The 24419-nt window shown below is 42.2% G+C and overlaps 1 protein-coding gene across 1 annotated transcript; it reads left to right on the top strand.

Moving 5' to 3' along the window:
- Nucleotides 1–1337: 1337 nt before the first annotated feature.
- tbx4 (T-box transcription factor 4) lies at nt 1338–23666 on the top strand (the record flags this gene model as incomplete). The annotated part of the gene is made up of 8 exons (XM_084063880.1): nt 1338–1481; nt 2590–2684; nt 13587–13706; nt 15882–16029; nt 21452–21604; nt 22081–22169; nt 22676–22911; nt 23014–23666. 8 exons carry the CDS (start codon nt 1338–1340, stop codon nt 23664–23666), a joined length of 1638 nt encoding a protein of 545 aa, XP_083920006.1.
- Nucleotides 23667–24419: the final 753 nt, after the last annotated feature.

The raw sequence follows: 24419 nt of genomic DNA, 5'->3' as shown, positions 1-24419 counted from the left end.
TAGAAACCAGCATCCATATGCATAGTATAACTAGCATCTATCAAAAATGCAACAAGAAGTGAAACAAGGAATGCAGAGTGCTAGGGGGTGAGGTGGGTAGAGCCTGAAGATGTGAGTTTTCAGACTGTGGCGGAAAATGGGGAGTGAGTCTGCAGTCTGTCTGAGGGGAGGAGGTCATTCCACAGCTTGGGAACCAGGAGGGAGAAGAGTCTAGGACGTGTAGAGCGTTGGCCAGTGTGTCGTCCTGTGTTAGCATGTGGTGTTTAGACAAAGATTTAGTATTTACCAAAACACAGGATGTGATGTAATTGTTCTATGTGCTACTAAATGGTGAGCACCAAGTTTGAAAGCGGGTGTGTGGTATTTGTGTTGTAAAGTGGCCAATCCTTTCTATCAGCACAGCAAAACGTTATTGTATTGATTGGTATATTCCGTTCAAATTCTGTATACAGGCTACAGCCAGTTCGATACCATGCTTTTATGTTGTTGTTGTTGTTTTATCCTGTAATACTCCACAACACACGCCTACCTTAGACATGTCATTGCAATGCTATTACCATGGACATATAACTCATACTGTATATTGCACTCACTAGAATGTATTTTATTTTCTTATTCGATAATATTTCTATTTCATATGTCTGGATGTTTATTCTTTTGCTTTGTCTTAACACATCGAGCAATTAATCAAGTTGGATTCCTTGCATGTGGCAAAGGTCGTAGCCAATAACCTATATGCTTGCAGCTGTGGATGGTATTGTAAGGTTTGAGTGTAAATTAGATAATGCTCAATATGAGAAGAGACTACAATCTTTATCTCAACAAGTGTCATGTGGGAATGTTGAAGTATGCAGAGCAGTGTATGGAGATATTTTCGCAGCAGCGTCTACACAGGCCAAAAGAGAGGAGAACACCCCACACGCTGTGTAATACTGGAGCCATTAACTAGGTGTGTCAGCCAAAACACGCACTACGCAAAATGATGAATGCTGTCTGTAGACTTCCATTCATCTTTTTTACTAAGCAAAAAAAAATCAGAATAACATTAACATTGGCAATAACATCGCTATTTATAATTTAGTTGATAAGCAAGTAGGTCGGAGTGGCTTATTGTCAGTATCAGCCGAGCAATGAGTATCTCCTTTACAATGTGTTAGAACCCAGGGAGATGGATTGCTGAGTACCATGCTACTCATATGCTGAGTTGGCTGTGCCCGGGATCAATCTCAAGAACCTTGTGATTCAACCTCGACGGGCATTTTATCGACTGCACTAAATGTGTTTTTATTTACAACCATTTCTTAATAGGTCTTTGAACTTCTTGTAATCCTACAGAGATGCTCCAAGAGAAGGCATCGGCTGTGCCCGATGACAGTGCCACCAGAGCCCAGGCTGGGGGTGTCTCAGAAGCCACCGCTGATCCCCCACACCTGGGCCTGCCCACAACTCCCAGCATCTCCAGTGGCAACGAGACCGACCAGGTAGCTGAAGTTCACAGTGTGACCATTCGGGCGTTTCTTGATTCCAGATATCTATCCTCTTCTATTTAGCTTCATACTGTAGAGGCCTGTGATAATTTAAGCTGTAGCATCTACTAATTATTTATTAGTTTGACTACAAATCAAAACATAATGTGAAAAAAACAGCTAGCATTGTTTTTTGTTGTTGTTGCAAAGGTTGACTTGAAATGTTTAAGCCATTACCAGCATCAGCAATACAAAGTCTCAGTTTAAGAAATGTTGACTTAAAGTATTTGAAATGTCCTCAGAAATAGCCGTTTAATCAAGATTGTAGCAGACTTAAGAATATCTGACTTCTGACCAGAGTGCATGATTACATTTACTTCACACAGTGCTTTCAAATGGTAAACTTTGACGCAACGTAATTGTCTTTTCATCTCAAGTCAATTTTATTTGTAAAGCTCATTTCATATCGTAAACAAATGTGCCTCATATTAAAAATCAACAACTAATAATGCACAAGCACATGAGGAAGTGATCTCCACACTGTGGATTCAATACATCACTTTAGATCAATCAAAAGCAGCTCACAGAGGGCCGCAGTGGGAATATAGACTTTAGTGTTTTTGAGTTAGTTAAGTTATACTTTATTGATCCCTGTGGGGAGATTCATCCTCTGAATTGGACCCACCTTAACTTTTAGGAGCAGTGTACAGCAACTGAGCAGCACCCAGGGAACATCTCTAGTTCTGAGACACCTTGCTTATGGGCACTGGCAGGGATATGTATCCAATATGCATTTCTTTGGGTCTTTCAACCTTGTTTGTTATTCATGTACTGTATATACTGAAGCTATTTCATTGGTCTGTTGGAAACTATACTGTGTATTTAACTAACTAAACAGAACTAAACAAACATAAGCTACAAACAAAATAAACAATTGCATCAATATAGAATCATTTAGTTTATTTATAGTTAAGTTATTGCTAAGTGATGTTAATATGACAATATTATTGCCTTACTTTTTTGTAAAGTCCTATGGGATGGTGTGTTAAGAACATTTCACAGTGCATTGGAGGGATTTGATTTGTGTGGAGTTTAACAGACATTTTCTCACCTTCTTTTCCAGAATATTGAGAACATCAAGGTGGTTCTTCATGAGCGAGAACTGTGGAAGAAGTTCCATGAAGCTGGAACAGAGATGATCATTACTAAAGCAGGCAGGTGAGTACAACGTATTAACACTACAGCACAGTAACTCTACAACACAGGGATACTAGTACTACTACAACACAATAACACTACTAATACAACAAGGTAACATTAATACTACTGCAACACACATTGTTGATTAATTGAATATATAGGACCACAATGGAAACAAGTCCCCGGCCTTTAAGCCCATGTTTTTTTTTACTGTACCTCTGTGCTGTTTACATTTTTGACTAATAAAGTATTCAAAGAACAAAAAGGAACAATACTGCATGGACTACAAATATAATATATGTCAAAAGAATAACCTCTTGTCATACATACATGAAGCCAACAACACTTAAAAGCATTGAATTAGACATCTAATCCCTCACTAAACAATTATTATTATTCATTAGAAGAGGAGTTAGTTTTTCACTGTAGTTCATAGGAATTATTGTAATATTGATACAATGAATTTCAAACCTCAATGTGACTGATTCATATACAGTATAATATCATGCACAGTGGTACGTAAACACAGAGACTTATTGAACTGATAAGTGACACACTTTGTTCCTGATTTTTGGGATTCAATCAATGACATAATTTTCAAACAGCTCATATACTATAATACAGGTTGGAACCACTTTAACCCTCTAGACGTAGTAAACTGGACCTGGGTCGTCCCTGTACTTGGACAGCTTTTTTTGGACAGTCTATACACCGAATATCTTTACCAAAAATATCTATCAAATATGCATTCTTTGGCTAATGGTCCCCACGAATATGGATGCTGGGGTTCATATAATATACTAAAACTGTACATACCTGTAAATACAGTGAGATTTTATCTTTTTCTTATATTTTTAAGAAAAATAAGGGAAGCCTGCGGTGTCCCTTATTAAAAGTTTGGTTAGTTGGGAACCCTACTCACGATAACCTAACTAGCATAGTTTGCCAGCATAGCTGCTAATGCTAGGCATAGCAAGATCAAATGTGTGATCGTGTTGCTGGTGGTATGTGTTGTGGATTTCCAAGGTCATTGTAGAAATTGTTACATGTGTCATTATTACTGTTGTAACTCCACAACTCATTAGGACATTTACCATCTATTTCTTCTGCTACTTTCAAAAGGGAGCTAAATGCTAACAGTAGATTGGAATGTAACAGGGAGGCTACAAAATCCTCTGCAGTTAATTTTTTCGTTTTATTTTGCATAATCCTGTTTGAGGTCATTTAGTGTTAAGGTTTGAAAATGGATGTTTTAGTGAAGCTTTATACGCATAAAGGTGGACAACATTGTGTGAATACTCACAGACGTATTGTTAAGTAATGTTAAATTTAGCAGATTATCTGCTGCAGCCTGTTATATGCTAATGCAGTACCATTTGAGGGGTTCTGTTATTGTTTGGGGTTGTTCATTGATTTCCAGTAATACATAAACATACATTGGCATAAAGCAAGCATATCTGTCCACTCCCATGTTAATAACAGCATTAAAGATATATCCCTTTAAGGTAGGCGACATTTTGACCAGATAAATATCTCCCGTTTTCAATCATTTTGAAAACGGGAGATATAATTCTTACTTGATTAAATACTACTGGTTGTGCTACTGCACAACTACAATCTCTGTGGAAAATGACAGGAAAAGTTAAATAAAAATTAGGGATTCAACACACGATGTGAGTGTCATAGCTCAGCAGGAACATGTGTTTAGACAGCTAATAGTAACACAGGGCAGTTAGAACCTCTGCTCTCAGGAAGAGACATGAAGTTCCTGTACCCATGAATACATAATTGAAAACACAAATGACTGCTCCGTTTCGTTGAGATTTAATGCGACCCGAGGATTAGATAGGGAGGCCTCTGGACATTAACCAGAGAATGAGTAGGCCGTTTCAAACCCACCTCCGCCTCTCATTCCTCCTGGGGCTTTTTTTTTTAGCCTCCAGTAAAGAGAGAAAAATTTTAAAGGTCACCACATTTTTTCTTTAATGCCGCATCAGCGTGAGAGATGGGCTTTCCCTTGTCCAGCTGATTAAGTGGTCTCTGAATCCTCAAAGCTCTTTGAAGGACCGAGCAGGGGCTTTAGCTACAGTACGCAGCTGCCCTGGAAAACCTGACCAGGCAGACCTACCGTACCGTCAAGCTCGCAGTGAGACCCTGTTTATGTTTGGTATAGGTCACAGAGAAACTGTGTACTATTGTTCTGGATTGCCAACTCTATAAATGAACTCGCTACATAATGACATGGAGACCAGAGTGAATTATTCATTGAGGGTATGAATAGTGTATGGAGATACTCACCATGCTCTCATAGCAGAGTGACAGGGCAAGCTGAAACCTCCTTAAGAAGTACACTCTGTTAAATCAAATAAGCAATATGAAGTACAAGTGTTGCATTATGTAAAAATATACTTTACGTATACATACATAATATGATTAATACAATAAATACATGCACATTCTCTCTTTGCATGCATGACCATTAACTATTCAATCTGTAATTATGGCTTGAAACTAGGTTTCAAATAATGTGGGGTTACATTTCCACTTCTATACAAGCAGTGGCACTTACTGTATGTTGCATAGGTTAACCACAGAGCTCACAAGCAGAGGTGGAAGTGTGGATTTCTGTTTGGTACATCAGTGAAGGGCTCATCATATTGCAGTGATTAACCACATGAACCCTAGCGTCCCTATTCCGGGGAAGTCTTAATATGCAAACTTCGGTCAAAAATACGCAATAAATAGCAGATTTACAAGCATGTGAGACATTGTGAGCTTTTAGATGAGCAAGTTTCAGCAAAGAGATTTGGTGTAAAGAGAAAAAAGGAGCGGGCCTAGATTAGACCCCTGGGGGGCTCCGGTCAACAAAGTATAGAGGGTTAAGCTTAACCTGTGCAACAAGGGTCCAAATATCTCCACACTGTGACACTGGCTCAGCAGAAGAGAGAAAGTTCTGTCAAGTAATCAAAGTCAGATCCTGTCATATAGCAGCAGAATTCGGCACAAACTGGATCCACGATCCGTTGCTGTTGACTAAGACAGCAGTCAAGGAATGCAGTCAAGAACATTGAACTAAAACAGTAGTTGACCAGATAGTCTCAACCACATAATCACAAGGTCTCTGGTTTGATTCCAGCCTGAGCCCTGAGTTGCGCGTCACTCTCCCTCACTGTCTTCAGCATCCTGCATCTCAATACTTTCCCATCTAATTCAAAGCAAAGAAAATCAATCTGCCTAAAATGTTGCGTTGATGTTCTCTGTCTCACTTTGACTCTTGGCACTCTGTCCGTCCCCCCCCCCCCCATTAGTACTAGTATTGCATTATTATGTGTTGTATTAATAGCTTTTATTCCCTTTGCATTTACACATAGGTGGAATTTGTCTCTCTATTTAACCCATAGTGGACAATTCATTGGAGTATTAATTATTGGAAAACATTGTTGGGGCACCTTGGTTCCCTTAGAACGTCTGTATGTAATTTCCAACCCAGTTCCAGGCAGAATGCCATCCCCATCCTTACTCTAAACCACATCACAACCATGCCTGAACTTAACCATATTAACTGTGCCGATCCTTAACTAAAATTAACATACTGTAACCAAAATCCTGTTCCCCTAGTGAGAATCCAATCAATAATCCTTTGATTACGAACAACTGTTGCTACCACTACAACACAGACAAATAATTACATGGCATACAATATCATGTAAAAACTGAACTAGTTGTAAGCTATAGCTATTTGATTGATCGGAACAATGAAATGGCGTTGATCTCCGAAAGATTTTAAACTACTAAAAGTCTCAACACCCAGTGGGCAGCTACAGTATGTTCATGTATTTTGGTGTGGGAGGGAACGCACACAAATGAAACTGCAAACTCCACATAGAAAGGCCACAGTTGGTTGGAACCCAGGACCTTCTTCCTGTGAGGCAACAGTGTGAACCATTGAGCCACTTCACTTTATAGGGTTAAGGGGTTTAGTGCCAGGAAAATGATGAATTTCCCTGGCTTTGTGCGGCAGGTGATATAGGTTCTAGATCTGCCTTGAAAAGGAGATTTTTAATCTCAAAAGTTATAGCTGGGTTAAATACAGGTCAAACAGAGGTGTGCATAGTTGAGCAGCTTGGATCATCTCCGACCTTGACCTTTGACCGCCGAATTGCAGATACCAAGTTAGAGATCTAATATAGTTTCATGGCCTTGTGTTGTGATTTGACGGTGATACAGTGTATTGCGCCATTACGGAACGTGACATACATACTGTACACATGCCATTACGGAAAGTGACATACTTACTGTACACATGCTTTACAGCTCAACTAATTGAAACAGATAGCCTAAAAGACAGCTGCAGACAAAGGCATAAAGCCCTGAGGAAGATCATAAATCATGGTCCTAGCATTTGACCGGCAAGTCAAGCTCCTGAGCGTGTCTCAAGACGGATGCTCGTCCAGTCAACTGAACACCTAGCTGAACCAGGAAGACTTGTTATTGTGAGTGTCACAGTCCAGGCTGTAATCCTCTTCCTGCAGAGCACCCAGCGTTGCCTCTTCCCTCACTCTCCCTCTTTGTACACAGCCCGTCAGGGCAGCGGCAGTGGACGGGGTGATAAGAGGAGTCCCGCGCCCGCAATCGTCAGCGCCTCGCGGGGTCGTAGTGCTCCATCATCCCCCCCGTCGCTCCTTTTGATCTCCCCTCAGCACTGCAGATTCCCAGAGAGGGAATGGATCTCTGAAGAGCCAAAGCGTGCGGGACTGTTAAGAGAAACAGCTGGCTGGGCACAGAAACGCACACACACCCTGACAGTGATATCATACACACACTCCCCCACCTCCATTTCTCATGCTTCCCCCTAACTCACACAAACACTTCTGAGTCATGCTCACATGCCCACCAGTCCATGTCTGCGCGCGGGCACGCACGCACGCACGCACGCACGCACGCACGCACGCACACACACACACACACACACACACACACACACACACACACACACACACACACACACACACACACACACACACACACACACACACACACACACACACACACACACAGACACATTAAACTGATAAGACACCCAGCCAAATTCTTAACTGTAACCAAACTAACAGAGCCTAAACATAACCAGACAGTACACAACTTTAACCAAACTAAATGTCCTTACACAGGGGTGTTTTTGCGATATATTGTTGTTGTTTGTGACATCAATACATTCACACAGAACATGAATATTAAGCGACATAATGTTTATGCAGAACAACGTTGATTTTTCAGAGTTTCCGCAGCAGTGTCTAACCTTAAATTAAAATGTCTTAACCTTAAAGGACGACCTCGCCCATTTTCAACCTATCTTCATATAATTGGTCCTCACTAATGCTCATGATAATATGGTACCATTTTTGTCTACTCTGGTGTGTCTCAAAAGAGGGCTGTGGACAGTTCAGAAACCCGAACCAGTGACATCATCGTTAGGCAGTTGTTTTTTTCAAACAAGATTAAAAAAGAAAATTATGGATTATAAATAATGGCTTCCATTATAACATGCTAACTTGCCAGGAATAGAAAGCCTGCAGTTTCTATTTGCTTGGATTCCCCATCGATGAGGTCACTGGTAGGTGGGTTTCTGAACTGTCTACAGCCCTCCTCTGAGACACAACCAGAGTAGACAAGATGGTACCATATAGAGTACAGAAGTCCTGACGTCACTCGTTCATCCCCTGGTTCGTAAAGTAATTTCGCTATGGAGAATAACATTGGGTCATCATAGAATCGTCTCGTATAAGAATTGTGGTCCAAAAATAAACAAACTGTCTCGGCGATATTGTCAGGGAGGTGGCTCTGTATCGTTTATGATAGTCAGTCACTTATATTTGAAACAGTCTGTTTCTGGCGAAGATTTAACTAATTCGTCGGAAGTAACATTAGCGTTTTCTCACCGTCAGTTGATGCTTCATATCCATAAGAGCAAAACCGCCGGGGTCATTTGTTTATTTTTGGAACACAGTTCTTATTTGACGCGATATTAAACACGTCTATGGGAATTCAGAACGGGGGAAAAAACGCGACCCAGGTAGGATGAGTAAATTACATCAGAATTCAGTGCTCTATTATCATGAGCATTAGTGAGGACCAATTATATGAAGACAGATTGAAAATGGGTGAAGTCGCCCTTTAACCAAACTAACAGTGCCTAACCTTAACCAATCTAACAGTCCTAACCTTAACCAAAATAACAGGCCATAACCTTAAAGGTAGGGTAAGTGAAAATGTCTTTGTTGAAATAAGTGTTAAATAGCTCTTATCTTCTGATAGTACTCATTTCTTTTAGTGTTTGTTCAATAACGGGAGTCTCCCTGTCTTTCCAGCTCTTTAGTAAACATAAAATTCATTTTCAGGACGGGATACCAATTGTATCCAATCAGGAGAGAGAACTCACACAGAGTACTGGATAAACAATTGAATGTGGAAGTGATGACACCAAGAAATGAGCAGACAAAATTAGAACTGGAACACTATAAAATTAAATCTGATAAATGGGTACTCTTGATTGAAGTTGGCAACCCCACCTGAAAATGTATTTTCTGTTTAAAAACGAGCGGGAAAGATAGTGATTTTAACTGTTTTAACCAAAAAATATCACTGATACCCTACCTTTAACCAAACTATCAGTGCATATTATAACCTTAACCAAAAGCTAATAGCCAACCCAAGTAATAGAGCCTAACCTTAAAGCTAATGGCCTAACCGTAGTCAAACTAACAGTGCCTAACCTTAACCAAACTCATGATTATAATTGATTCCCACCCTATCGGTATGCAACATGGACGGCGTTGGGTTGACAGTGCGGCCATAACATTCGCTCTGCTAAGACCTTGATCAGGCGTGCCTCACAGGGCTCAAGCCTGCTCCTATCGGAGTGGTTCTTGGACTTGAGTTGCAGTCTTGAAACAGCAGCTTCCCATAATTTGTTCTGTTTGAAATGTTAACTTCATAAGATAAAGACAGTACATCTATGTAGCCTTTAACATAAGGCAACACTGTCTGTGACATACTGTAGCGAGTCTAGCGACATCCCCCACACCATAGGTCACTACGTCTACTCTACAACATTGTTGCAGGGCTTAAAATCAGCTCACACTGGTCAAACAAGATCAAACTTCAGCATTCTATTATACATGTAGTGCAATATGCTGTACAGTATAGTCCATTAATATCTGACCTATATCCTCTCATCACTCAAATTATTAATACCAAAGCTTTGTGTGCCAGAACCTGCCAAGAGCAACCAGGCGGTTGCGTCAGTAGATAACACATCAACCACACAACGCATCGACCACGGTTTGATCCACATCTTGTCCTGTATGAATAGAAAAGCAAACAACTGCTTAATAATATATCTGCAGAAGTTTGGGTTTCTACAGTGAGATTATTTGAAGGTCTCATGCAGGCAGTAAGTCACATCAACAACCATTTTTACTGCACATAAGATTCTATCCATATAGTATCCATGCATCTAAGGTGCATTTTGACTCAGCAATTCCTGCTGCTTGATTAATGCACATCTGGCTTCACTGGATGTGCGTGTGTGTGTGTGTGTGTGTGTGTGTGTGTGTGTGTGTGTGAGAGAGAGAGAGAGAGGGGGAGGGGGAGGGGGATTTTCATGGTTGAAATGAATGGTATGGAATGGAGCAATGGCAGACCGTCCTCGGTAGCTGAGGGTCACATTATACTGTAGATACGTGGGGACCACTAGATGTGTTGACACAGAATTCCATTCTGGCTGGATGATGCCATGGGGGCCAGGGATGAGCAGAGGTCTGTTTTGAATGTTCCTCCCAGATTAACCCAGCTTTCAGAGAGGATGATACCGGGACTGATCTCTCCTCCGGATTGGATGTGAAGCCTGGGAGAGAGATTTAAATTACCTGCCCCAATCCCCTCCCCTGTCTATCTTAACTTGGGGTAGTATTTACAGTAACTTGATCACATGGTGTCAGGCAACGCAAGCCTTTGATGGGCGTTTTGCGGCAGTTAGAGTAGCGCGTTTGAGCCAAGAGGGGCTTGATGCTGGACCGTCCTGTCAGAGAGCAGGCGAGGCTGTCACGAGTGTGCGTGCTCGCTCCACTATTTGAACATGTTGCCATGGGAAACATCAACAGATAAACTTTCTGACTGGAGACTCTAGAGCGATGGCGAGTCAGCTGTCTAAACTGCTGTCCGATCCGGCCCGCCATTAAAAAGCACTTAGGGGTTTATAAGGGGCGCAGAATCCCTCAGCAACTTCTGCTTTGACGCAGATGGAGATGAAAACGTTTTTGGTTTCAGAGAGGGGGTCATGGAAGGTAGCGTCATTCATATGTTTTATGGGCTTGTCTGCTATATTAGCATATTCTGTCTTTCAATCCTTGGGCACTTTAACAGATGGAAGACAGTGAGGTCCCACACTCTTTTTCTTTTATGACTCAAAAACTATCAAAGCATCTCTGTCTCTGTGCGTGGACCACATGTTCTTTGGGAGTCGCGAATCAGACTCCCGTCATGTCTCGCACGTCACCCTTCTTTCTAACCTTGGTTTTCTCTACACTACTGGTCCTAATACAAAGCAAAAATTGCCCCTCAAAAAATAAAAAATAAAAAGCATCTGTCTTCTCCGGCATACTGCATGCCTGTGAGCGAGTAAATTAGTACCAGATATCCCAATTCTTTATTTTTTGCAAACAGAGTGCAACACAGAAAGTTAAAGTGTGGCAGGTGTGTCATATACAGTAAGCTGTTGGGAAGTGGATCTATCTGCTTTAGATAAAGAGACTTGTACATTGTGCCTGTGTTTATAAGAATGGCCCATTTCAACTCTCCTGCAATAGTGATCTCTACAGGCTTCTGTGACTCCCAATTCCTTAAAGACATGGCTGATCTGCTGTCACTGCTCTAATCTGATCTGATCAGTGTTGGGGGTAACACATTATGTAATAAAAACAATAGCATGTTAAGGACATGTTGAGAGACTGTACTTAGATTCACTCATAGACCGTTGATAGATTGTACCTAAGTACTGTTGAAGGTCTGTTGACAGGCCGTACATATATCCACCCGTATACTCATTGTTGATAGACTGGGTGCTTGGGTAGGGCAGGAGTAAAGTTGCCTCTCAACACCACAGAGACTAGAGGCTAGGGTTCAAATCCACCGGCAACCATACGATCACAAATGGCCGTGTTCGCGGGTGGGAAGTTGGGGCGGGGACGGTGATCTCTGTCGCTGCACTTGTTACTCCTACAGGCAGGCCAGGGTGCCTGTTCAGTAGGGTCTGGAACAAGGAGGAATTGCATGTACCTCTGCATGCATTACGTCCTCCGGGTGAAACTCCTCACTGTCAGGTGAAAAGAAGCGGCCTTGACAACATGCATGTCGGAGGAGACACATGATTGTCTGTGCTCTTCTTAGGACAAACTTAAGGAGGTAGTAGTGACAAGGGACTAGAGTACACAAGGAATCAGCATAACTACATTTGGAGAAAAACTAAAAACTAATTGTCAATTTCATTTTTTCCTGTGCACCTATGATGGATGTAGATAGACGGAGACCCTCAGAGAGGATACGCAAACGCAGTCATGGGAGAGTCCCATCTTTAAGTTAAAGCCCACAAATGATAGTCACCAACATACTGAATGTGTCAACATATCCCGTGCAACGTATGACGCACATGCGTGCACGTGCACCAGACACAGATAGATAGACACACAGTCACCTGATGCATGCACAGATGCACGAGCATGGGAGAGACACCTTGTTGTTAAAGCCCACATATGCTTAACACCAACATACTGAATGTGACAACATGGTACACACATCTAAGATGTACCTGCACCAGACACAGAGAGATAGAGAGAGGGAGAGAAACGCAGTTTGACGTTATTATTGGGGGCCTCCTGGTGGATATTTGCACTCCACCAAGTGCCTCTTTCTAGTTATACATGCTTTATGTTTTTCCAATACTCTTGTTATTTCTGTTGCACGCTCTGCAGTGTTTGTGATGATGCCAACAGGATTATCCCAACTAGAACTCTTTCCAACTTTCCAACAACAGTCCTCACACTTCACTTATCCTTTCTTACCAAGGTTGTCAGTGCATGGGTAGAGAAAAGATAAGTGATTTTCATTCACTTTCAACACGTTAAAACTAATAATTCAGTTGTCTTTAAAAAAGGTAAAACATGGATAACATAATCCTGAAAGCTTCATCGCATTGTTTTCAATATGAAACAATCTCCTGGTGTAAGTTATGCAGGTGTTGCACATTAAGGAGACAGCTTTAAAGTGATGTTAAAAGTACGGAAGATGCTTTAAAGCTGCAACCCGTAACTTTTATGTCCTAACCGAAATTCACACCCTGGTCTCCCACACGAGTGCTGAAACGTCTACTGCTCAGCTACGACAGAAAGCCCGTTTGGGCAGAGGATACACTGTGCTTTGAGCTCCAGTCAGTATTGCTTGTCAATCCGTTGGGACCTACGTCACCTACCCAATACCCAGGGTCTAAATTCTTCAATGGAAAAGTAGGGAAACCACCTGCAACCACTGCAGATGTACAGTAGTTACATTGTATTAACATACACTGCCATACAGGTTGGTTAAAATGAATCATTAATTAGTTTCAGATTGCAGTTTTAAAGTGAGTTAAGTTGCAAAGATTCAGTGAGGACCCGATCAGCCCCTATCCCTAAAACTTTAAGTCAATAAAGGTGAACCGCTGTACCTCTGAGGTCAACTCTGCTGGGGACATGTCACCTGTTTTAAGTGAAACAAATATATAAGTGTGCAGAAATCTCTCTTATCACCTTCTTTAAGTTTGAAGGAAAATAATAGCTTCTTTTTTTTTTATAACCATAATCCCTTTCTCCTCATGTTTGTCTACAGGAGGATGTTCCCGAGCTATAAGGTCAAAGTGTCAGGAATGAACCCTAAGACCAAGTACATTCTCCTCACAGACATTGTACCAGCAGATGACCACCGCTACAAGTTCTGCGATAACAAGTGGTGAGTCAGAGGAAGTTGTGGATGAACAGATCCCTCAGGATTGGTTGTTCACTACAATTTGCATAATGTAACGTTAACAGATGTACTCATGGGAAATCCATCCATCCAGGCTGTTGGAGGCGCAGTTACAAGTGGTTGGAGTGTCTAGACATGGGTGAAGAGATGAGTTTAATGAAAGGAGATAGTGCCTCTTTAATCACTACTGTTTTGCCTGCTCACCAGGAAAACGAGCCATTGCAAGCCGTTTGGCTATAGCAGAAAGACAGCGTCTCTGGCAAAGCTTGTAAATAACGTGCAAATTGAAAGGTCTGCGGTGTTCAACCACTTTTCCCCTTTTTCATACGCGTTTTACACATTCCTATAAAACTGAACGACATAATGAATGGCGATAGAGAACGTGGAGAAAGGGTGACAAGCCATGTTTTGAAACACTGGGCAAGTGCCTTAGTTTTGCTATGGCACCGAGCCCTCCGACAGTACTTCGTCAGTGGGGTAATGGAGTGCGCCTCTAGTCATCATGACCAAATGTTGTATTTTGTTGGCTAAATGAATTGCTTTGCAACTTTTTCATCAGTATTTTCATGAAAAAGTTCAATGACAGAGCTCATCGCAATGACAGAAATCATTTAATACAGTACTGTACATCTCTGGACAGAGGCTGTGTCCTTAAGCTACTGGCAGCATGTAGTTTCTCTCCATTCTGAGCAGATTTATGCTGTATGAGAATGCAATTATATAAAGTGTTTCTCCCATTGTAATAGAGCATTTGAGCATATTCAAATTGTCTTATTTTTTGTAGATTGTTGCTAGGAGAATACTGGCCTTGAAACGAGTGGTCTACTCTAAACAATAGCTGGTTTGTGACCACTGTACTGTCCCCCTCTGGGGGTAATGCCACCACAGCCATGGTACACCCACTTATATGTCATCAGCATTGGCACTGCATACTGTAAATAACTAAATGACTGTATCTATGGACAGACAAAAAAACAACGTTTTGCCAGGAAAACTGCAGTGAAACACAGACTAGGAGATGCAAGCTGTTTTACAGCCATTTGTTGTTGCTGATCTTGTGGGATGGCGTGGAATTTCAAATTCCTGGACTTTTCATTGCCAGTGTGGGTTCTGGTGTTCTTCAGCCACACTTTGGACTGCATAATTAGCAGTGATGTTACAGCAGAGGCAATGGCCTCCCAGTCCAAAGGAGTTGTTAGTGTGAGGGCTGGAACTGCTGCTAGCGCTCAGCATCATTATTCTACATGTGTTCAGTATGAGGGACAATTCCAGGGCTGTCACTAAGCTTTAGTCCAGTCACGTGAGAGTAAGAGCCGCTGGGAGGTTTTATTACAATATGTCTGAGTTCAGGTTGCCATAACAGATATTTTTCTTATCATTTACTAATTGTTCTTTCTTTCTTTTGTTTAGCTTGTATGTTTCATAACATTTGTTAAATTTGAACTGTTTTGGTAGTTATACATGTTTTACTGCGCACGGTGCACAGTAAAAAATAAACAGTTGCCTCTATTAAACTTTAATAGAGGCATTTTTCTGCTCATTTGTTTTATTCTATTATTGTCCTTAAATTGATGTTATTTGTATTTTATTGTTTTACGTAAGCTGTAAATTGCTGCACAAATAAATGTATTAATCATTATTATCAGGTATTAGTTTCATTGTGGCATTTGGGGTGCCATTGCTAACAATTGAATACATAGTCATTTCATGTAGTTAGAGGAATGCCAGGATGGAAGTGCCTGACTAATGGATGCTACTTGACCTGAATGGGTGTTACTGGTGCTAGAGCAGTGGTTCTCAAAGTGGGGTCCTTGAGGGGGTTCCAGGGGGTCCCCAGCAAGATGAGTTACAGTTCAAACACTTAGCCCTATTACATTTTTTGGCTATTCGAAAAAAGCCTATCTACGAGCTCATAATGTGTCGCGATGCAACACGTTGTGAGCTTGTAGATCTGCTATTTTAAGATCTTCTCTTATGGGATCCCTAGCACAACATCTTTTCAAATGGGGGATACGTGGGCAAATGCATTTCAATTTGGGGGTCCATGATATGAAAATGTTTGCGAAATACTGCTCTAGAGAACAGTTGCTGAGAAGAACTTCTAAGTTTGGACTTACCTTGTTTTTCTCAACCCCCTCCAATCTCTCTCTTTGACTTTAGGATGGTAGCAGGCAAGGCAGAGCCAGCAATGCCAGGCAGGCTGTACGTGCACCCCGATTCCCCTGCTACAGGGGCCCACTGGATGAGGCAGTTAGTGTCATTTCAAAAGCTCAAGCTTACCAACAACCACTTGGACCCCTTTGGGCATGTGAGTAACAGTCTAATGCATATCTCTGCTGTCCAGCCCGAAACTGTTAACTCCAAAACGCTCATTGTTCAGGAAACGAAAAAACAAGATATACGTTTTTCAGAAAATGAAGAAAACCTTATATTTTTAAAACAAAGCAATACTACCTCGTCAAAGTTGGTATAGTGACTGTATATATTGTGAGATACTTGCATGTGTCATTATATTATCAACAATTTACCCAAATCGCGGGTAAATCAACACTTTACCCAGCGCGAGTGGAGTTAGAAGTTTCAGACGAGCAGAAATCAAGCTGAAATGGAGTTAGGTGTCCAAACAACAGTAGCTCCACTCGCTGCTGAGAGAGGTTTCAAAAGGGTACAGATTCCCAAAAGCTAACAATGGATCTCCAAGCTCACAATGCATCACAACAACGTGTGAATTAATGCCCTGATGCTTCATGACACTTATTATATAGGCCTACAACAATAAACAGGACTTTAAATATTACAATAACTTCTGCTAAGAGGTAGTAGAACACTAGCGCGACAGAAATGCTATGAACGTCTTTCTTCTTATCACAATGCTCTCCTCATTAAACACTTCATAGATTTTAGAAATATAATTACTTGTTTTCATAACATTAGCGTCAGTGCCGTTTGATAAACAGGTACACTGCATAGTTTTAACATACTACGGGGAGTCTGTTTACGTGTTGTTCCTCCTCGTTCACTGCGCACCGCGCACTGCTAATGCTGTGCTGTAGCACTGTGTAGAGGAGAGACTTGTTTGTTTTTGACGGACAGTTTGAGGATCCAATGGAGTTGGGAGTTTTCGTCTGAGGCGCTTTTTAATACTTTTCATTGGTTCAAAGATTAGATTAGATTAGATTAGATTTTTTACACAGATGTGAAGGCTGTTCAATAGCGTCAATTTATGAAAAAAAAAAAAAAAACTGAAAATGGAGTTAGCTGGTCCCGGGTGGACACCGACGATATAATAGGTCTACACAAATACACAGTAAATATGCATAATAATGCTTATAAAGTTAGTTCCAGCAGAGTAATTTGGTTGAACAGGAAGAATTCCACATGTGCTGATATAAAGTACAACAGCACTGAAAATGTTTACAGTAAAATATCACTCCGCTTTATGTGACGGACACGACTAAGAGTCTAAAAGTCCTACTAGCGCCCCCCTAGAGGCCGTACTGTTACTTACACTCAACCTTACCAAAGTGTTTTCAACAGAGCCCCATGTAAGGCCGAAAAATTTAAAGTAGTAATCTTTAAAACTATTATTAGTGCCAGAATGGGGGAGGGGTAGTGGAACGTTTGGCCTTATTATATTAGTATCATGTTAGAGGAAAGGCACTAAACTGTAGGGTTTAGCCTGCAATTATGAGGGTTGACATTTTGACCTGAGGGTGTCGCTATAGGAAAGGCCACGGGGTCGCAGAAATGGCTAGAGTTCATCATGCTTCGGGAAGCTTGAATGTGCTCAGCAAGTTTTTATGCCCCGCCTAGAGGAAACCCAAGCATAACATAAAATGAGTGCACCCTTTGTTTGCCCTTTCTCTCAAATGTGACCAGCATAGTATGTTACAGTGCAATGGTCATTTTGTAACTTTTCCTTTTTTAAGTAAATGCTAAATTCAGGGCGGGCACAGCCCACCAAATAAAATAAACTAAGCCTAATACAATGCAACTTACCTAACCTAGCATGAACAAAAGAACAGGTGTATACAAACTATCATTTTGTGTGTGGAAGGTTTGGTCTAATGACGGTGCTATAGGAAAGGCCATGGCTTCACCAAAATCAGTAGGGGTCGGGTCACCCTCTTGCATGGCAAATTCTTGCTCTGGCACCCAGGGAGTGTGCGTGCACAGTATCACTGCAATCGGGCCAACGGTGCCGGAGATTAGCTGTTGACAGACAGACGGACACACGGACGGACGGACAGAGTGAAAAACATAATCTCTGCCACGTCTTCGGCCTGGCGGAGACAAAAAAAGAGAGAGAGGGAGAGAAAGAAGGCTTGCCGTAGAGGGAAGAGCATGACCGAGCCAGCGCTCCCCAGGGGAACTCTGGGATAGCTTGTCTTAAGCCATCCTGTCAGTGGGCGGGCTCATTAGGTTCATAGCCTCTCAGATCAGCGGCGGGGCCCACTGTCAGGTTGAGTTGAGCGCCTGGCCAGTGATAAGGGCGAGTAATGAGGACAGAGCGAGTTAGAGGCCAGGCTAAACCCAGATTACACCCAGCCTATACCAGTACGTGTGTTGGGAATGGGGAACCCCCCCTCACCCCCCGACCCTTGCAGCACTACACAACGCATAGCACTGCAGCCTTGCAGCGCCAGTTCACATCAAACACAGTACAGAAGGCAGGACCTCAGTGTGTGTGTGTGTGTGTCTGTGTGTCAATGAGGTGTGAGGCTATGGAACTTCATATGAAGACCTGGTCCCAATCTCCCAGCTCTCTGGGACTGTGAAGGCTGAAGTTTAAGCAAATCTATGCTATGGCTGCAAATTTTATTGTATGTAACAGTATTACTCCTTGGTGTCCACGTGGTGCAAGGGTAAAGTTTGTGCCCATCACTGTGGAGACTGGGGTTCAATTCCTCCACGGCACCTCCGGCTTGGCCGGGTGGGAAGCCTGCAGTGGACGGCGATTGGTTGGGATGCCTGCTCAGATGGCAGTGGAACTGGGAGAGATAGCATGTTGAATACGTTAACACCCTCCCAGTGAAACTCCTCACTGTCAGGTGAAATGAAGTGCGTTGTGACTCCATGTCTATCAGAGGAGACACCCTCTCCCTAGCCCAGGCAATAAGGGTTGGCTGTGACAGGGCCTATAATGAGTGTCAAAAATCCTGAAGGGGGCGTCAATAAGTGTCATTTGGTAGCGGCGGACATCTTTGTGGGGTATAAACAGGCTGACTTAACATTGCCCCCCACCAGTATGTCTGCAGCTGCTATGCCACCCCCCCCGTGGTGACGACACGTTGGCAAGCACTATACACATGTGAGGGGAATTGGCAATGGCTAAATTGGGGTGGAAATAAAAACAAAACAGTAGATTTAAAAAAAAGCATTTAGAACAACCTTGGGATTTGTGCGGCTTCATTCACAGTATGCACAAATACAGTAGTACATTAATACCGATAGCTAAAATTTGGACAGGGAGTCCATGACATTATTAGACACAAGTCTTGTTTTGTCATAACGTGTCAAAACTGAGCTATCCATAGATTATTACAGGTAGTTTCACTTGAGAAATCTCAGATCCTCTTTCTCCATATCTTGACCCAACTCTCTTCCTCTTATCTCCTCTACGAACCTGCCCAGCATCAGCAGTAAAAACAGATCAGTGAGCAGCCCCCCCCCCCCCTGGCTACTGTTAAGATATGCTTGCCGGAACCCACACATAAATTTTGCTGTTGTAAAAATCATAAAAGTAGGATGTACACAGTTAGGCTTGATGTTATTTTGATTTGATCGTAATGATTCAAAGGATATTGTTCATTATATACTGTAGATGAGTATTTGTTATTTGCTGTGTAAATTGTTGAAAATGTTTTATCTTAATTTAACACAGTCTGTTAGATTTTTTTCTTAACGTGTCTTGTGTCATTGATATGTTTCAGCGTGTCTTTATATTCATCTTTTGTATTAAAGTATGTTTTTAATATAGGACTCAAAGGAAACAAATAACTCCCACACACTGTCTTCCTCACTTGCACAGAAAGAAGCTTTATTTGGAGAACAAAGTCAGGACCTGATGAAGGTCTTATGGACCGAAACATTGACATCTCTATGCAAGTGAGGAAAACTCATCCTAGCAACCTGTCGCGTATTCCTTAGGAGTGCAGAAGACTCCTCGAAGAATAACGTGTTTAAGCTAAAGAGATTCCCAATAAAAACAAACAAACAAATGTATCTATCTACTATGAACCTATTCTTCAAAGAGGGACTCTGCACCTCTCACCTGACTGATCTACCAACTTCAGTCTGTACGTAGTAGTTAGGACAACAAAGTTTGGTGTGCAGGGCGCTTAAGATAATGTTCAATCCACACATCCCTACAAGTGCCCATGAACAGTGATTTGTGTCCAAATGCCTGTTGAATGAAAGGAAAAGGCAGATCAAAGCATCAATTCTTAATTGATCCGAGGCTGGCAGCCCTGATCAATGTAACCAGACAGCCACAGAACTTTGCCCGCAGACATCAGCCAGACAGCAGAACAGACAAAGGTCACAGGAGAGCCTCCGGTGAACCAGCCAATGGGCTTATCTCTCCGTCTCCAGCCTGCCTGTGCAACCGTAGCATGTGAGTGTCGGGCCGTTCAGGGTTCAACCTGAGCCTAGCCCCCTGTGCCCTGTTTAGCCTTCACCTCTCTTTGGAAGCCCCCAGGAGGGCCGGGCCCTTTCAAGGCTCGCTAGCAGCCTTGCCGAGCTTGATGCTCATCCTCCCTGACAGAGCTGGTCCAGCAATGACCCTGCCTCAGTGCCGCTAACGCTTGGCTGAGCGCGCGACTCGGCTGCACTGAGCAGGATGGTGCCACCGAACTGAGCTGACCTACCTCCTCCCAGGCAACACAAACAGTGAGCGCACGCAACACATGCTGACTGGTCCAGGGAGACGCCACACTCTGATTCCAAGTCAAGTGTGACGGAGACAAGAGGCTGAGAGGGATACCGAGCTAAATCGTTAACCTCTTGAACCCTATGGCGTCCCTATTCCGGGCATGTCATGACAGGCGAACATATTATGGCGAAAATAGCTGATCTGCAAGACCGTTGTGACATGTCGTGAGCTTGTAGATCGGCTACATTTCTGCAAAGAGATTTGGTGTAGAGGGAAAAAGGAGGGTGCCAAGGATAGAGACCCTGGTCAACTAAGTGTACTGAATGTCCGGCACTGAATTAAGTGCAGCTATACATGACCGTATGCTAAGAAAGTTAGAATAAACCAGTGTGTTACACTCCACACAAAGTTCCACTGACAAAAGTTTTAAACTTCTAACTCTCAATGTTCAAACACACTCAACTGAAAGCTGCAATCCTACAGGTAACACCAGTTTAAATGCGAGACTAATTATGAGTTCTTCAAATAGAAACATTCCTTCTCCAACTACATAACTTGGCTGTGGGGAAAGAAAGAAGCCTTGATTACATCAAGCCAGGTACCATTAGCATACCAAATATTAGGGGGAAAAAAAGAAAAAGGCCAGCTACGGAAAACCTGAGCAACTAATAGTCATTCAAACCATGAGCCTATTCAAGTCAGAAATGACAGGGCATTTGGCATCTACACAACAGCTATAAACTAGACTTAGTGAGAGAAAGTAGGCCTTATGTCCAGGGTTACATTAGCGGTTCATTCACGATCAACACCGACAGGTTTTGAATGAAACATGTTATATTTATGCTCTCTTCTACAGATCATCCTCAACTCTATGCACAAGTACCAGCCCAGGCTACACATAGTGAAGGCAGATGAAAACAATGCCTTTGGCTCCAAGAACACAGCTTACTGCACGCACGTGTTTCACGAGACCGCCTTCATCTCTGTAACATCTTATCAGAACCATAAGGTAAACCCTACATAGAGAGACACCACTAAAAAAATGAAATCACTCACATATGAAAGCCCTGGTTTTGGTTGACAATGTGTTAGTTTAAATGTGAAAGTATTACCTTTCATTAGTAATAAAAACTAAGAGATAATAAGTATTTGTGTTATACAATAATTTCTTAGAATATCCAAATAGTGTGTATGCGTTAAATTAATATCAAATATATGCTAAAATATTGAAAACCATAAAGAATATTATCTACAGTACATAATATTATGTACTATACTATTAGGAAAGTTATTCCTCTCTATCAGTGTAGCAGAATAAAAGCAGTTCCACTTCAGACAAACACATCAATAAGTTATCAGTATGCTTGTATTAATCGTAAAGTTTACACAGTTAAATCCTAATGACAACAAACTCAACTGCATTTAACAATGGCTTGGGTTTTAGCAGCCAACCTGAAAGCTTGAATGATGTGTCATTTGTCTTAGATCACTCAGCTGAAGATTGAGAACAATCCTTTTGCCAAAGGGTTTCGAGGCAGCGAGGAGGGAGATCTACGTGTCACAAGACTACAGGGGTAGGTTAACAAATCTATGCTATTCATTAGAAGTTAGAGGACTACTCCACAGTTTTTCTATCTCAACTCCATTGTCTTTGTTGGTAAGAGTAATGATCAATTAATGGCACTAAGTCTGTCAACAAACAGCCAATCAAAAGCACCACAGATTGTGATGGAGCTGCTTGGACATTAAAAAAACACAGCAAATCTCCCTGCCACTAACAGCATGTCCACAAAACGGCTCGAAAACAAAGCCTTTGAAATGAATTCGGTATATTATAGGATCAAACATCAAGGCGCCATCTTCAGTTAATTGCGTTTCCTAAGCCGGATCAACACAGTTAATCTCAGAAATTGACAGAGTATATCTAGAAATTTGGCAATCCTTTAAATTAATAGTTATTTGACTGAGGAACCTTTTCCACAGAGTTTTCCAAGGGAAAGTTCCACAGCTGTGACTAGGCAAGCTAATTCCATGTGTCTTTTTCTTTGTTGTTGTTGTTGTTGCCGTTATTGATGAGCAGGAAAGATTATCCTGTTATTTCTAAGAACATGGTCCGCCAAAGGCTCCTCTCCTCACATAGTCACCTAGCGGGGAAGCTGGGAGCTGGAGTTCTGACGGGGCATCCGCAAGTCCTTTCCCATTATCAGTACGAGACTGGAGTTCCTCTGTCCAACTCAGACTCCCAAGACCCGCTCTCCAACCACTTCCCTCAGAGCAGAGACCCCGGGCTTCTTTATCACCGGTTCAAACACAGAGGTGTGTCTTATTTAATCCTTCGTTCGGTGTGATAAAACAAACAGTCTGTAAAGTCTTCTTTGGCCTTTGAAAGATAATATGGTTGACTACATTACCTTTCAGATAACACCCGACACTTGGAGCTGGGATGTAAACGGCCTTATTTGGAGACGTCACCCGCAGTCTCAGATGAACATTACTTCCGGTCGCCTCCCTCCTACGAGCCGCCGCTGTTGTCTCACCCGTACTGCAGTGAGGCGATAAACTCCAGAGAAGCTTGTATGTTTGGCGGTATGGAGACGGATTCCGGATCTGGGACGGGCGATGCGGACGACCTGAATCCCCCTTCACTGAATTGCAACATGTGGGCCTCAATGCAGCCTTATCCTCGCTACAGCGTTCAGACAGTAGAGGCCGTCCCTTATCAGCCCTTCACTGCTCACTTCACCAGCAGCGCCACAGTCACGTCTGTGGTGCCACACCCATCCCCGTCCATGGCATCGCGGCCACCGGCCGACTTGGGGGTCTACGCCCCGGCTTCTGTCCAGTGTGGTCTGCCTGTCATACCACCATCGTCTTCCTCTCCACCTGGTCCAGGCTCCAGAGACAGGGCAGGTCAGCCGTCGTTGTACCACAGGAAGCCTGGGTCACCTCTCAGGCCCCACCACCGAGATTTCTCAGCCTATCCTGCACAAAGTGCTATGTCCATCAGGGAGGCATCCTATCAGTACCAGATGGGGCTAAGCAGTGCAGGGACCCATTGGACTGACAGTTAATGTGGACCACTGGAGAAATGCATTTTGTTCAGTCTGCAAGTCGCAATTTATTCAAGGTCCCTTAAACCAAATTTTGAGGCGCAATGCTAAGCATTGACAATTAGATTATTTTAGTCCAGATTATTTGATAGCTCACACAGACACACACAAAGTGTCAAGGTGATTGACAGGGCAAAAAGCAACAAAGTAAAGCTAAAAGGCTGCAGACTTGCTCAAATAAATATTACGGATAAAGATTATTTGGGAGCATTTGAGCATGTGTGGACTCAATGTTTACTTTAATGAGATTTTTGAAATAAAGCCATGATGATATTTGCCAAGTTGCACTCAAAAGCCATATTAGTTATAATGAGATAGCAAAGAGTGGTCAGTATGTTTACCTGAATACTCTGAAGCCTTGAATCCATGATGTCCACAAAATACATGAAGTGCCATTACAGTACTGTATATGATGATAGGTTCTTTTGTAGCGAGTCGTCTGTAATGAAAATGTGTACCAAGAATAATTATTTTCAGTCCAAAATATTTTAGTGTGCCAAAAATGAGGTTTTGCTGACAGAGTGACATACAGAGTGCGTTTTGTTAAAAACAAAAAACTGAAAACACAGATATTAATCATATAAACAGGCCAGGGACAGATGTTTGAAGTTGTGTGTATGCTATGTATTGTATCTGCAAGAGGTAAACAAATATATATATATATATATATATATATATATATATATATATATAAGCAAAGTGATATGGTTGTGT

Source organism: Gymnoscopelus microlampas, assembly GCF_963454915.1.
Source record: "Gymnoscopelus microlampas genome assembly, chromosome: 8".
In the NCBI taxonomy this organism is placed as follows: domain Eukaryota; kingdom Metazoa; phylum Chordata; class Actinopteri; order Myctophiformes; family Myctophidae; genus Gymnoscopelus; species Gymnoscopelus microlampas.
This window is presented reverse-complemented; position numbering and strand designations above follow the sequence as displayed.